The sequence below is a fragment of the Chiroxiphia lanceolata genome, chromosome 16, assembly GCF_009829145.1.
Source record: "Chiroxiphia lanceolata isolate bChiLan1 chromosome 16, bChiLan1.pri, whole genome shotgun sequence".
Taxonomy (NCBI): domain Eukaryota; kingdom Metazoa; phylum Chordata; class Aves; order Passeriformes; family Pipridae; genus Chiroxiphia; species Chiroxiphia lanceolata.
In genome coordinates this window covers 13,204,300-13,217,971 of record NC_045652.1, presented here as the reverse complement: position 1 = coordinate 13,217,971, position 13,672 = coordinate 13,204,300, and the positions used below count along the sequence as shown (strand labels likewise).

Sequence of the window (13,672 nt, the reverse complement as noted above, 5' to 3'; positions counted from 1 at the left end):
ACAAATTTTAAAAGTCAGGCGTCCAAAATAATTTGCATATTTGGGCTTTGGGCCTCCTGAACTCACCATCCCCTGTTTCTTCCTCTTTACAACCCAATGCAGTGGAGTTGGGGAGTGATGCCCAACCTGGGCTAACACTGGAGAGCATCTGCTGCTGCTCACAGGCTGGAGCAGTCCCTGCCACAGTGTTTGTAATGTTGTGAAGCCGGTGGTGTGTTCACAAGTGAGGAGGTGACAATTTATACCCGCTTCTATTGTGTCCAGGGGGACCATATGTTTCCTGTTCCACTCATCAGATGCCAGAGAGGACTGCTGGTGACTTTTCACCTCCCACAAGGCTTAGCAGCTTTGTAAAGCCACGGTTCGCAGACAGAGGAGTGGCTTGCTCCCTGCTCCGTTTTGGTGTCTGTGGTGGTGTGTTTGAAGTCAGACATTTGGAGTTAGATGTGCTGCCTGTGTTGAAAACCCTCAGAGAGAGTTGGTTCATGTAGAAAAGGAGATTTAGTTCGAGAGCATTGAATATCACCGTGGTGAAGACTAATTCACATTGATGGTCCAGTTGTTGACGTTGCTGCGCTTTTGGTGGACATCTTCATAGCAGAAGTGTCTGCCTCAGTTTTCTTCTGCTGAGATAATAACACTCCTTGGATCTTGTCTTAAGGGAGGACAGGAGGTGTTTGGCCAAGGTGGAGAGTGTCCATTTTTGATGGAAAGAAGAAAATGTGAATTTCTTTGTTTATTCAGCACCCACTTGTTGAGCATGAGGCTTGTGATGGAGTGGGCAGAGGTGGACAATGGCAGCCCCTCCTGTAGCCTCCTTCACCTCCTCGTTTAGAGCATCTTCGCAAAGAAATGCACCAAAGCTCCCCCAAACCCACCCGAAAACCCCAAACCCCCATTCTGTGATGTAACGCTCTTCCCACCCGCTTTGACCACAGATACGGACTCGGAGGAGGAGGGATCCCTGAGGGACGAGTGGCCAGCGCAGCCCCCGTCCGCGCCCAAGCCGCGACCGCCCGGTCTGTACAGCACAACGGCCAGGAAGGGCGGCCGGGCAGGCGGTGGCCCCAAGGCGGCCCCGCGCAGCACGACGGCCGGACGGCCGCTGAAGCCAAAGGCGGCGGCGGGGCGGAAGCAGCCCTTCTGCCTGCTGCTGCGGGAGGCCGAGGCGGGATCTTCCTTCAGCGACTCCTCGGAGGACTCGTTCGATCAAGGTTACTAGTTTATAGCAAACACACCCCCAAACGCACCCTCTGCCGTGGCTGTGTGGGAGCGGGGCGGGGGCGAGGCAGTGAGGGGCCTGTGGGCCGGGGTCAGCCATTTTGATGGTCGGAGCCAGGGCGGCCATCTTTGTCCTTGGCAGCGTAGCCTGCTTTATCACCCCACGGTTATTTTTTATCCTTTTTGTACCTGTATCATTGTGATATTTTTACTGGCTGGCTCTTTTAGAGCTTTTATATCAACTGGGTTTTAGTGTCCACTTCTCCCTGCTTTCCTGTTCCCTTCCTCCCTTCAGTTTTACCCTCACTTCCTTCCTTGCTGCCACCACCACCATTATTATTATTATAATTATTATTATTACTATTATTATTTTTATTCTTATTATTTTATTTGGCATGAGCCTTGTCGAGGTTTGAAGGGGTTTTTTTGTTTACTTTCCTTTTCCCCTCCCCCTTTTTTCATCCCCCCTTGTCTTTTTCCCCCTTTTTCTTTTTTTTTGCCCCCTTTTTTTCCTCCTCCTTTGTCTTTTTTCCCCCGCTTTTTTCTTTCTTTTTCTTCCTTTATTTTTTTGCTTTTTTTTTTTTTTTTTAATACCGGGATACTGTTGTGTGGCCGTGTGACTTGATGTTTGTACTGCGATTTGGTATACCAAGCTTTATTAAACATACCGAGTTCATTTTTAACTAAACCTGTGTACCTTGTCTCTCTTGCTGTGTCTCTTATCAGGCGATTAGGTTGCTGCTTCACTCCATCCTGCTCTGCATCCCCCTCCTGCTCCCACTCCCCATCAGTAGAACTGGAATTAACCTAGTCTGGGGTACTCTCTATTATTCAAATATCCCTGCTGCCTTTGTCCAGATAAAGCCTAGGCTTCCCCTCCTCTTCCCCCCCAACGCTTTTAATTTAATTTTTATTTTGTTCACCCATTTTTGGTTTTATCTTTTTCAGTTTGTTTTCTGATAGACTCTCTTGAGACAGACAGATAAAACATGGAGGCACTTGCTCCTTGCTGCTGGGTTGTATTTACCAACCAGAATTTTTTTTTTTAAACTTTTTAAAACCTGTATGTTGCGTTTTTGTGTCTCTTTTTGGGTGGTAAATTTTTTTTTTCAGATGCCCAGACGTAACCCACGGTGTTCAAGGATGTGGCAATTACTGCATTAAATTTGACTCTGCAGTTTCCCTCCCTCACCCTCACCCCAGTTTTTTTCTTGCAGCTTTTTTTTTGTCAGCCTGTCATTAGTACTTCAGTGGGAAAAGAGATTACTTGAGACTTTTCCTCCAGAGACACAAGGGGTTTCTGTTTTAGAGCGCACTCATTAAATAATAATCATGGGGAAAGGTCATTTTAATGAGCCCTCAGCTCCCAAAAGAAAGTAGCTTGGCTGGGCTGAATGCTAAGCAAGAGCATCCCCAGTTGTTATCATCTAAGTTACATGGCAGAGCTGGATGTAGCTCAGCAAAAGCCTTTTAGTGTTTCACACTGCTCAGGGCTGTTAATTGAAAATGGGGCTGGATAGTTTGTCTTTTGTTTTGGTTTGCCTTTTTTTTTTTTTTTTTTCCTTTTCTGAGGTTTTTTGATGTTAATTTCCTCTGTGCACCTGTTTGGTTTTTCTTCCCTCCAAACCCAACCTCCAAATAAAGATAATTTAAGCTCAAAAAAAAAAAAAAAGATCAAACATGACAAAGATACAGAACACTGATTTGGTTTGATGTGGCTTTGGGCTGGACCCACCAATGCGTTTCAAAGAAAAAAGAAAAATTTTTCTTCAGAGAACCTAAAAAGTTGTGGGGATAGCGGATTTTGTGTAAGGCTGAGATTGCCACATTTACATGAAGAGTCTGCGTTAACTTCCATTCTTCCCTTCCCTGTTCCTTCCTGCATCTTTTCTTTGTTTGTTTTGCTGCTGTTGGAAATTTTGAGGATATCAATCCCATTTAGGTGCCAAGTTCTTGGGTTTTTTTTTGGGTTTGCCTTTTGGTTTTGCTCCAGGTAAGCAGAGAGGTAACTTGTCCCTTTGTTTATTTTTCAAGTAACCTGTCTGCTTTATTAAAAAAAATAAAAAGAAATTACGAATCCCAGTTTTATGGGATGAAATCTGGGGAAGGGAGGGGATATGGGAGGAGGTTGGGGAACCTGGAACAAATGGGAAAATACGTTGTAAATCCCTCTGGGGTGTCATTTAATGGTGGGGAAACCAAAGATGCAAAACCCCCTGGGGTGGGAGGTGGGCATGGAGGGGGAGGCAGGGAGGGATTATTGGTTACAATTCGGGGTGGTTTGTTGTTTTTTATTTTTTTTTTTTGCAAATGACTTTTTTTTTTTTTTTTGGTTGTTCTTTGTCAGAAGCATTTCTTGAAGGGATATTTGGGTAATAGGGTTTCTAATGGCTTTCCCTGAATACTAAACCGATTAATAACCTCAGCTTTTCTAGAAGTGCTCGCTTTCTCCTTGCAGCTGCTTGACCAACCCTTTCACCCCTGCCCCTATCCATGATGCTTTGAATGTCTGTGTCGGTCTCTTGCATTTGCTCTCACGCTGCACTAAAGAAGCAAAGTGGTTGGCTGGTTGTAGGGCAGACACTTCTCAGCGAGGGTCACTAGCCATGAACCTGAACCTTGACCATTGTTATGTAGGTAGGCAAAATAACTTTTCTTTATGTCATCTGTCAGCCTCAGACGTTTCGATGTTGCCTCCATGAATAATGACACGTAGCTCTTTGCATTCTCTTGGTTATTTTAACTTTGAAGATGATTGCTGTCTGCTTTTGACTTTTCTCTGTCCAGGAAGAGTCTTGCATGGAAGGTTTGCTTGTGTGCGTGTGATTGAGGACTCCAGAAATGCTTTTCTCTTTACAGAACTTCTTTTTGAGAACCCCTTAGCCCAGCCAAGGGAGGGATTTGCAGATAGGTCCAAGATACAGAGACTCTGCTGCTGCCCTTAGGGGTTTCTGAGCTGTGGTGCAGGCTGTCCCACTGTCAGGGATATTGCCTGGCCATGGCCCTGCCAGAATCTGTGTCAGAGGCAGGATTAGCTGCAGGAAGACCTGTTTTATTTCATCTGGGTTGAGATAGAGGAGGTGGGGACATGCTGCTTTCTTACAGACCAAACATCACATTGCCGTTCTGATAAGAGGCAAAGCTTGTGCTTTTTAATCCAGTGACCTTGGAAACTGCTAATGGGGGCTAAAGCCACATAGGTCTTTGAAAACTATCAGGACAGGTAATTCCTTGAGCTTTCTGAAACCAAAGACCCATATGTCCTTCTTTTCCATACTCTGTTTTCATTAAGAATTTAGTAACTTCTTCCCTACTCTCCTTTCCCCAACTTAGACGATGATTTTACCCCAATGAAAAACAAAGCAGTGAGGGATAACCAGTTCCCTACACAGTCATTCCCATGTGATAGTTGTAATACTTTTTTTTTTTTAATAAGCACTTCTGGAGTCAACAGCACAGCACATACAGGGGGAGAAAAAATCTTCCAATGATGAGAATTGGCTTACTTGAAAAAAAAAAAGGTACAATCTCAAATTGGACATTCAAAAATAAGTAACCTTCAATATTTGGACAGATCACAGAAATCAGATGTCAATGACCCAGTAGCTGTCTAAAGTCTGCCTGTACTTAGCCTGCTTTGTATGCTGTAGGCCTGCTTGGTGTTTTGAGAAAATCATGCTATTTATTTTTACAATGTGAAATGACTCTTTTAAGTGTGTGTTTTTACTCCTTCCCTTCCCCAGCCTTTCCTCTCCACACCCCCCTCAAGCCAAGCCATCTTGTTACATACATCAGTCTCTAAATACCAAATTGCTTAACCAATTTCTGTTCATCACTAACATGTCTGCATTTACTGCTCTCTTTCAGTAACATGCCACGGCAGCTTAGCTGTTAAAAGCGATGAGAAAACTTAGTATTTTGAACTGGGTTAGGGTTTTAATTTAACGCAGGTAAAAATAATTAAAAAAAAAAAAATCTTTGGCTTCATTTTATCTGACATCAGTAGCATTTAAATATTAATTTATTGTTTGTTTTGGCTGTGGAGTTGTATGTACACGTGTGGTTGCGTGTGTGGGTATATACACACATATACATGCTCTTAAAAATGTCAGTTAAAACAGATATTTTTAACTTCAAGTATTTTTTTCCCTTACCCTCCCTCAGTGTCAACAGAATTACTGTTGAAGGAAAAAATTATTTTTTTAAAATGTCTTTTTCCCCATTGCTAACTTTTCAGGAGGGAAAAAAAATAGAATTGAGACTTCAGTTGTGTAAAGGCATCTGTGCATAGTTAGTTTTAAACCCACACATAGTTTGGGTACAGTAGGAGTAAAACTCCTGCTTTCTATTAAATACAGGCTCTCCAAGGAGCTGTGCAGATGGCCAGAGAGCACCAGCAGCTTATTTGCCACCATGACCAGAAGTTGGGGACTTAGTTTAGAAGCGTGTGGGTTTGGAGCAGAGCCCCAAATGTCTTCTTTTTGTTTCATTTGTTACTTTTTGTCCCTTGGAAAACCAGAAAGAAACGGAGCGGGGATTGTGTTGTGCATGTGGAGTGGGGTTAGCAAGATCTGTCCTCGCCGTGAGAGGTGGAGGAGGATGGATCTGTGCTGTGAATGTGTTAAAATGGGGTTAAAATTGTATCTCCTGTGGATAAAAATACAAGTGTTGTGGTAAAAATGCTGACAAGGGACTGTCTTCAGTTGCCTTTCCATAGTGCGGTGCCGTGTGTGTGAGGGAGTCTGGAATAACCGCCAGGAACATTATTGTGTAGTGTATTTTCTGTAGGGTGAGTAAGAGCTGCTTTCATCCTGGCTTTTAAATCTCTTTTACCTGAGTGCATTTGAAATACTGGAGCTACTGGGCACCCTTATGCCCTTGCACACGCAGCCTTTAAGTGCTGAAGAAGTGGTGCTGCTGGTGACGTGGCTGAGCCAAGGGGGCTGGACTGGCCATGGAGGGATTTTCCTGCACTTTCCCCCTCTTTTTTGCCTGTTTTCCTCCCCAGCTGCTCAGCAAACCACTCTATCCTCAGCCAACTGTCTAAGTCTGGCATTAGAGGCTGTACAGGTTGATTTTTTAATTTTTTTTCCCCATTTTTGCTGAAAATCGCTGAATTTCAGAGCCAAATGGGATGTGTGGAGAGGTTCTCACTGCCCCATGGTGTGTCACTGAACTCAGGCATGGTTTTACTGCTTCTCAGGCAGGTGGCTTCCACATCTCAGAGTAGCCAAATTCATCTGAATTCGTTTTCTTTTTGGTAAAATATGGTAGGAAAACAGCAGTTGTGCCCCCTTTTCTGGTAGGGGATGGAATCTGATCCCAATTTGCTGCACATTTTTTTTTTTTTTACCAGTGGCTTTTATGCAAGGAGTGAGCAGGGCTGTGGATTTCTTGGTATTTACTGCAGGTTTAGTAGCATTTTAATATCACAAGGAACCAGCCTGAGCAACTGAAATGGGGAAGGGATTTTTATGCAGTTAAAAATTAGTATTCTGTGGCTATCTGATGTATGCTGCAGAGATAAGCTGTCCTTGTCTAAAAAAACCAAAAAGCAAGAAAAAAAGCTGCCCATTACCTCAGTTGATAAAATACAAGGATGAGAACATTGTTTTCTGGTATTCCTGTTCTTTCTAATATCATGGAAAAATAACACTTGTGTTATTGTTTTGTTTTTTTTTTCTGAACAACCAAGTGTTGAGGACGTTTTTATCTATCCCAGAGGGCATATGTGAAAAGAAAAGGATTTTCATGTTCATTCCAGCTCATTTTGAAGGGATCTGGTTTCTCATTTGGCTGGATTTTAGAGGCAGGGATAGTGGCTGGTAGGAGCTGGGGAGTGGGCTCAGAGCAGGGCTCCTGCTAGTGGTGGAAATTTTCCAGCAGCCTCAATGATCCTACTTAAGCCCTCAATTTCAAAAGAAATGAAATATCTTTTCCAGACCCACATTTTACTGTTAAACATATATATATATATATATAAAAATAGATATATGTGCTCATATATGTGTGTATAAGTATGTGTGTGGTATAGTGCATTTGTGTAGTGACTTGCTCACCAGCAGTAACTGGATGAGATGCTGTTAAAATTAATTGCTTTTGAGCTGCTGACAGACTCTTGGGAAGTGCTGTAGGAAGGGAGAGGTGCCACTCAGAGCATCTACCCCCAAAATACCTGCTGTATATACAGCATAGAGGAAACCCCCAGCCCACTGCTCTGTGAGTGTCAGCTGAGGCAGCAAGGCTGATTTCTTTGCCAGAATTAGATTTTGGCTGTGGGCAGCTCTTCCTGCCTGTGCTGAGCTGGGCTTCCCTAGTCTGAGCTGTAGAAAGGGAAATGAAAGGCACAGAGAGTTTTGAGGCAGAGTGTTTAAACACTACTCCTTGTCTCCGACACTGCCTACACTTTCCTCCCTTATGCATTCCAAATCCATTGCTTTCAAGTTATTATTTCTCTCCCCCCTCTCTTTGCATTTTTGCCTCCTGCCCCTTCTCCTCCCTCTGTCCCCCTTGCTTCCTGCCACGGCCCAGGCTACTCTCTGGTATTCCCCTTCCATGCTGATCTCTGATTCTGATTGCATTAATGGATTTCATTATGGAGGAAGCGGTGGTGGGCGGGAGGGGAATCCCACAGCTCCCAGGTTGGGATTTTCAAAGGAATTAAGCTTTTAATTCCTCCTGAAAGCTGCAGGGAAGGGGTGCGTGGCATCCTTTTCAAATCTGCCAACACCCTGCTCTTCCCTCCCTTGCCTTGAGTGGGTCCTCTTTGCCGTACCCTGTATTGCTGTGTCCTTCCAGGGTGGTGGCAGGCAGGTGACACCGGCTCTGTGGCCGCAAGGACACGTGTGTGTCCATGGCCCAGTGTCTTCTGGCTCAGTCCTGGGTGGCTCAGTGCTACTTAGGTGAGCACAGAGCAGCGGGAGAGTTGTGGTTCGGTTTGGAAATGTGGGTGAAGCGCAACTCCGTGAGATTTGTAACGGGCTCCCTCTTTTCTGCGTGCCAGATTCGAGCTCGGAGGAGGAGGAGGACGACGACGAGGAGGAAGAGGAGGAGGCAGAGGACTATGGCACGGATGGCACAGACAGGCTGTCGTCACCTGCCCTCGATGAGAGCGGCCTGGGCCTTCTGGCCAGGTTTGCTGCCAGCGCCATGCCCAGCCCCATCGTGCCCCCTCCGCTTTCCATCATCCAGCTGGAGGCCAAGCAGAAGGCGAAGAAGAAGGAGGAGCGGCAGAACCTGATGGGTGCGTGGCGTGGCTTGGGTTGGTGCCACGGGGGCAAGGTGGAAGGTTTGGGAGGCCCCAGCTGTGCTGCAAGAGAGCAGGTTGTTACCCAGACACCGAGTTGCCCTTTTTTTTGCTTTGACTACTTGGTCCTGATGCTGAAGGTGGGGAAAATGGCTTGGCAGGAAAACAGGAACCAGGTTTAGCAGCTGCAGCTCTGGCTTCCCTAGGGACAGTTCCCTGTGGCTTTGTCAGTTTCTTCTTTTCCTACCTGGAAAATCCTCAGCAACCATGCGGCAAAGGCAAACAGTGGGATGCTGCATCCCCCTGGACAAAGTGTAGAAGGCAGTGAAGTGCTGTTACATTTAGGGAAGGAAGCATGTGCTAAATGCAGCTGACGGATACCCATGAGAAGCAGAGACACTCAAGCAGAAGGAAAACTCTTTCAATCAGTCCATCCCATCAGCTTCCTTATAGAAACCAGCCACCAAGACTTGAAACAAGCATTCCTTCCTCTCCTTGTGTGTTTGCAGTGCCAGACCCTGGGTTTCTGTCCCGTCTCTGTCTCACTTTCAGTGTGTTGAGAGTTTCATTTCTTCCCCTCCCCATGCCCTGCTACACAAGTGCCCATTGGTGACATTGTTCTCGGTCAGACAGATCTATATGGGTTCCATTTATAAATTCGCTATTAATATTTATTAAGTGATAATGGAATTTATAGCATGCTTCAGAATGGAAAATTATGTCCTCCTCGGGAGCCTGGCTTGTTTTAGCACTGTTTCCATGCTATATTAGGCTTTTGCCAACTTGTTCCAACAACCTCTGTTAAGAATTATTGTCCTGTAACCTACCCTCCTTGAAACTGGAAGCATCTAGAAATTACCTCATGTGGCAGTGAGAGAGGAGGAGTGTTTTAATTTCCAGTGGGTTTTTATTTTGAGCCTTGCCAGCTTTGGTTTTGACAGGCTGGCTCTTTTCCTGTTCATGCTGGGGCTGTCTCAGGGAAAGAGGTTTGCTTAGAAGATGAGAGCAGGTTCCTGCAGACTGAATTTACCCAGGAAAGTGAGTTTGAGAGAGAAGGACTGAGGGAAGATGCTGTCCTCACATGTGCCATGTACATTTTCATTTTCCCACATGAATGTTGTTTGCTTACCTCCTGCCCATGGGTGTGTAGGTGCTGCCTCAGTTTCCCTTCTGCCCCTGGAAACATGATCTTGCTTTCCTTTATCAGGTTCAGGGGAACACACTGAAGGTGGGGAACATCTTGGCATTACTACAATATTTGAGGCCTCTGGGTACTGCTGTGCCTGTGGGGCTGAGCAGAGACCAATGTGAGGGGATTTCCATTTGCCACAGACAAAAGATCATTTACTTCTCTTCACTTTAAGGTGATTACGTGAGCCAGTAAAAAGATCTGTGGTGTCTGTTGGCCAATGGGAAAAAATAAGCTTGAAATATGGGTTTATTCCATTTGTTAAAAGAGATTGTTCTCCTGAAACAAAGGTGAAACTGGAGAGGACTCCCACTGGGAGGGGTGGGAGGCTCAGCTTGTGGGATTCATGCTCGGCTTCGGTGGAACAGCTCCTTTTTGAGGAGGGGCACAAGTTAGAGTATCTGTTCTAGTAAGAGCTTTCCAGCAGGGTTTTGACTGTGGGACAGGGGAGAAAATGGAAGCAGGCAACATACTGAGCCACACTGCCTGAATGGTTGGGCTCTACTTTGGAGTAGGGGAGACTTTACTTCCAGAGAAATCGGTGTTTTATGGGGCAGAAATGCAGATCTGAGGGGATGTGGGGAATTGGAAAGGGGAACAAGCAAGGGCTTTGTTGAACAGGCACAGTGTCTCTCATGGAACCCAAACGCTTCCAGCGGGATGTGTCCTCTCTTGGCTCAACCAAGGCTTTGACTGATGGTTAAATCCTTTGCACCTAGGGACAGAATTTGAGTACACCGACTCAGAGAGTGAGATCAAGATCAGGAAGAAGTCACCTTCGGGGCTGCTGCGGGGAAAGAAGGGGCCACTGGACTCAAGCAGCATCCCACCAAGCCAGGCCCCCAGCAGCCTCGACTCTGGATCTGGGAGCGCTGACAAGGCCAAGCTTGGGTCTGAGAAAGGCCGCAAGCTGAAGAAATTCAAATCCCCCAAGGACTTGAGCTTTGAGTTTGGGCTGGAGGCCAGCGATGATGACCTGTGGAACCGGCGCCGGAGCGAGCGGATCTTCCTCCACGACGCCACCACGTCCTCGGCCATGCTGACGTCTGCGGCCCCTGCCAGCTCCACCCCTGTCTCCAAGCCTGGGCGCTGTGGCAAGGGGGCACCCATGAGCCCCAAAAAGGAGGGCAGCAAGGGGAAGGAGAGAAAGGAGCTAAGCAAGGTGAGGAATGTGCTGTCAAAATTGGTGTGGGACCCTTGGGTGAGGGTGTGGGGAGGGCAGTTAACTCCGCTAGGGCAGAGGAGAGTTGAATCCTGTCTCAGCAGTTGTTTGGCTGCCCCTTGGCACCCCTGCCAGCCCCACGTACACCTAGAGGATCTGTCAGACTTGGATCTGACTTGCGGGGACTAAAAACCTATCGTGGCTGAATGGGGCTGGTTACTTGTGTCAACCTCCATATCCCAAATCCAACCTGTTTGGGTTGGCCAGAGTGGACAGTCCTCCCACTATCCACATGACCTTATTCACTTGCTGAGCTGTGTCCCCTGTGCTGGCCTTTAAGGCTGTTCACCTTTAACTTGTGACTTCTGGGGGCTATCCCTGGCTGGGGGTGGCAGTGATCCCTGGGTTACTGGGTTTTCATCTCAGCTGAAAGCTCAGCTCCCTCTGACTCCCGTTCAGTTCATGGCAGTGTTTTGGAGCAGTACTGATGGGGAGAGTTAGACAAGTTAGTTGTGACATGAGGCCAACTGGGATCTTCTTGGAGCTCTTCAGAGGAAGATTTGATGGTCAGGATTTGCTCTCCAGGGTAATGAAAAGCTCTTCCCAAAGTGTGTGAAGCCAGAAAAAAGAGCTGGGACATGTGATGTGGTCAGTGAACATCATCATGATGTGGCTGAACATCATACTACCTATGCACAGCCTGCTTTGCTTCCACCTTTCTCGTCTCCCTGGTCCCAGATCTTTATCAATTCTCTCTTTACTAATGGAAGTGTTTTCTTTTTATTTTTAGCAACGGAAGAAGGGGAAAGAAACACCCTGCTGCTCCTCTTCCTCATCCATGTCTCCTCCTGGCATCCCTAGCTCCCCATCTGATGTTCGTGTCAGCCTGGCAAGTGCCCTGGGCTCCACCAAGAAGAGCAAAGCCAAGGTGAAAGCCAAGGAGGTGAAAAAAGAGGTGAGGGGCTGGTTCCAGTGTGGGTGAGCTGGAGGGTGGCTGGCAGAGCCCTGCTCTTTCCTGAACTGTTGCAGTGTGAGGGAGGGAAATACAGATGTGCTGGTTTTGCTGGGTGTGTTACAAGCAAAAGGCTGGTTTGAGAAGCCTAAAATCCAAGGAAGACTGTCAGGTAGTACCTGCTGCTACCATCTGGCGTTCATTTGCCTTCATCCCCCAAATTAGTGAACAGGCAGGATTTTCTCTAAGGCCGCCACAGGGTGGAGGGAGAGCCTTCACAGAGAGCTTTCATGGATAGCAAGGATCTAGGAGATGGTGATGGAGTTGCCTTGCTCAGCACTGGGTCACAACTGGTTTCTGCTCTGCTGCTGTAGCCTGTCATCCCTCATAACACACATTGCTGGTCGTCTCACTTACGGTCTGCATGTAACAGCGAGAAACAGATCGTAGAGATTTGAGAGGAAATAGGAACAGTGCCTGGTACCTGTTCACCAAAGGCAGAGGGGTCAGGAACACTGTGCAGAGATGGTGAATGCAGAGCAAAGCTGCAGCTCTCTGCTCCACAGCATCTCTCCTAACTCCCAGGAATGAACATGTGGGGAATAGCTTTTGGTCAGCTGTCAGTGGTGCTTAGGGACAAACCCAGCAAAAAGCTTGGGTTCACCCACTTAACTCTGTGTGATTAACATTGCTGAGGATGGAGACAAGTTTGTCCCGATACCCTCAGGTTATCTGTCACTGGAGGAAGGTGAGATGGGATCAGACTGTTACCTGTGCTGCTGATGTGCTGATGTGCTTGCTTGCTCTCCTGCAGAACCGAGGGAAAGGAGGAGCTGTCAGCAAGCTCATGGAGAGCATGGCAGCAGAGGAGGATTTTGAACCCAACCAAGACAGCAGCTTCTCAGAGGATGAGAACATCCCACTGAGCATGTTGGTCGAGCGACCACCCACACCAGGTAAGGGCAGGAGGGGCTGGGGGCTGATTGTACAGGTAGAGGGGCTGGACAGCTTTCTCAGAGCTGCTCAGAGGAGGACTGTTGTGCTGCTTTCCCGTGTTCCTCATCCAAAGATATGAGTCCTTGGGGTGGAGATATCACTTTTTCAGTGACTTCAGTTAAAAACAAGCCTTGTCAGAGTGTCCCACTCTGACATGTAGTTGAAACCCACTCTCTGAGTTGCCCTATTTTCATTTATTGGTATGTTGTTATTACTAAGAGGGAGGACTTATTATTTATTACTATTAATTTTTTGTTACCTCTGCCAGGAGCTAACCAGAGAGAGAGAGAGCAAGCGAGCCCTTTCTGCTTGCTGGCCTTTTCCTAGGGGAGGGGGATGCTGCGAGTGTGAGGTTTCCTTCTCCACTCGATGTCCCTTTTCCATGTGTGGTGCTCTCTAATCTCCATCTTGCTCCAACACCTCACAGCTCCTCGCTCCTGCATCATTGACAAGGATGAGCTGAAAGATGGTCTGCGTGTCCTCATCCCCATGGATGACAAGCTGCTCTATGCTGGGCATGTCAAGACTGTACATTCACCAGACATGTGAGTTGAGGGACTGCTGTATCCACCTGGGATTTGCCGGACATAGCTGCTGCAGGGATCTGTTTGGGGGTTCTGTAGAGCTGACTGCACAGAGACTGACAGTCTGGCAGGGAGGGAGAGGAGAGTTCACTCTGGTATATCAGCACTGAGGAAAATCCCTTTAACCTCTCGTTAAATGCACTGACATGAACTGGTGGTGGGGCTCCGAAGGAGCTGTTACTGGTCGGGGTGATGTCTCCCATGTGCCGTGTCTGACTGGGCCTGTGTGTTTCAGATACCGTGTGGTGGTGGAAGGCGAGAGGGGAAACCGTCCCCACATTTACTGCCTGGAGCAGCTCTTGCAGGAAGCGGTATGTGAGGC

General features: G+C 47.0%; 1 protein-coding gene across 1 annotated transcript in view; it reads left to right on the top strand.

Moving 5' to 3' along the window:
• The window catches only part of TNRC18 (trinucleotide repeat containing 18), a 56,967-nt gene that overhangs the window by 35,725 nt on the left and 7,570 nt on the right, over positions 1-13,672 (top strand). Inside the window, 7 exon segments of the mRNA XM_032704229.1 lie at positions 939-1,214; positions 8,225-8,464; positions 10,376-10,818; positions 11,609-11,773; positions 12,585-12,726; positions 13,194-13,311; positions 13,586-13,661. Coding sequence (XP_032560120.1) covers positions 939-1,214; positions 8,225-8,464; positions 10,376-10,818; positions 11,609-11,773; positions 12,585-12,726; positions 13,194-13,311; positions 13,586-13,661 — 1,460 coding nt within the window.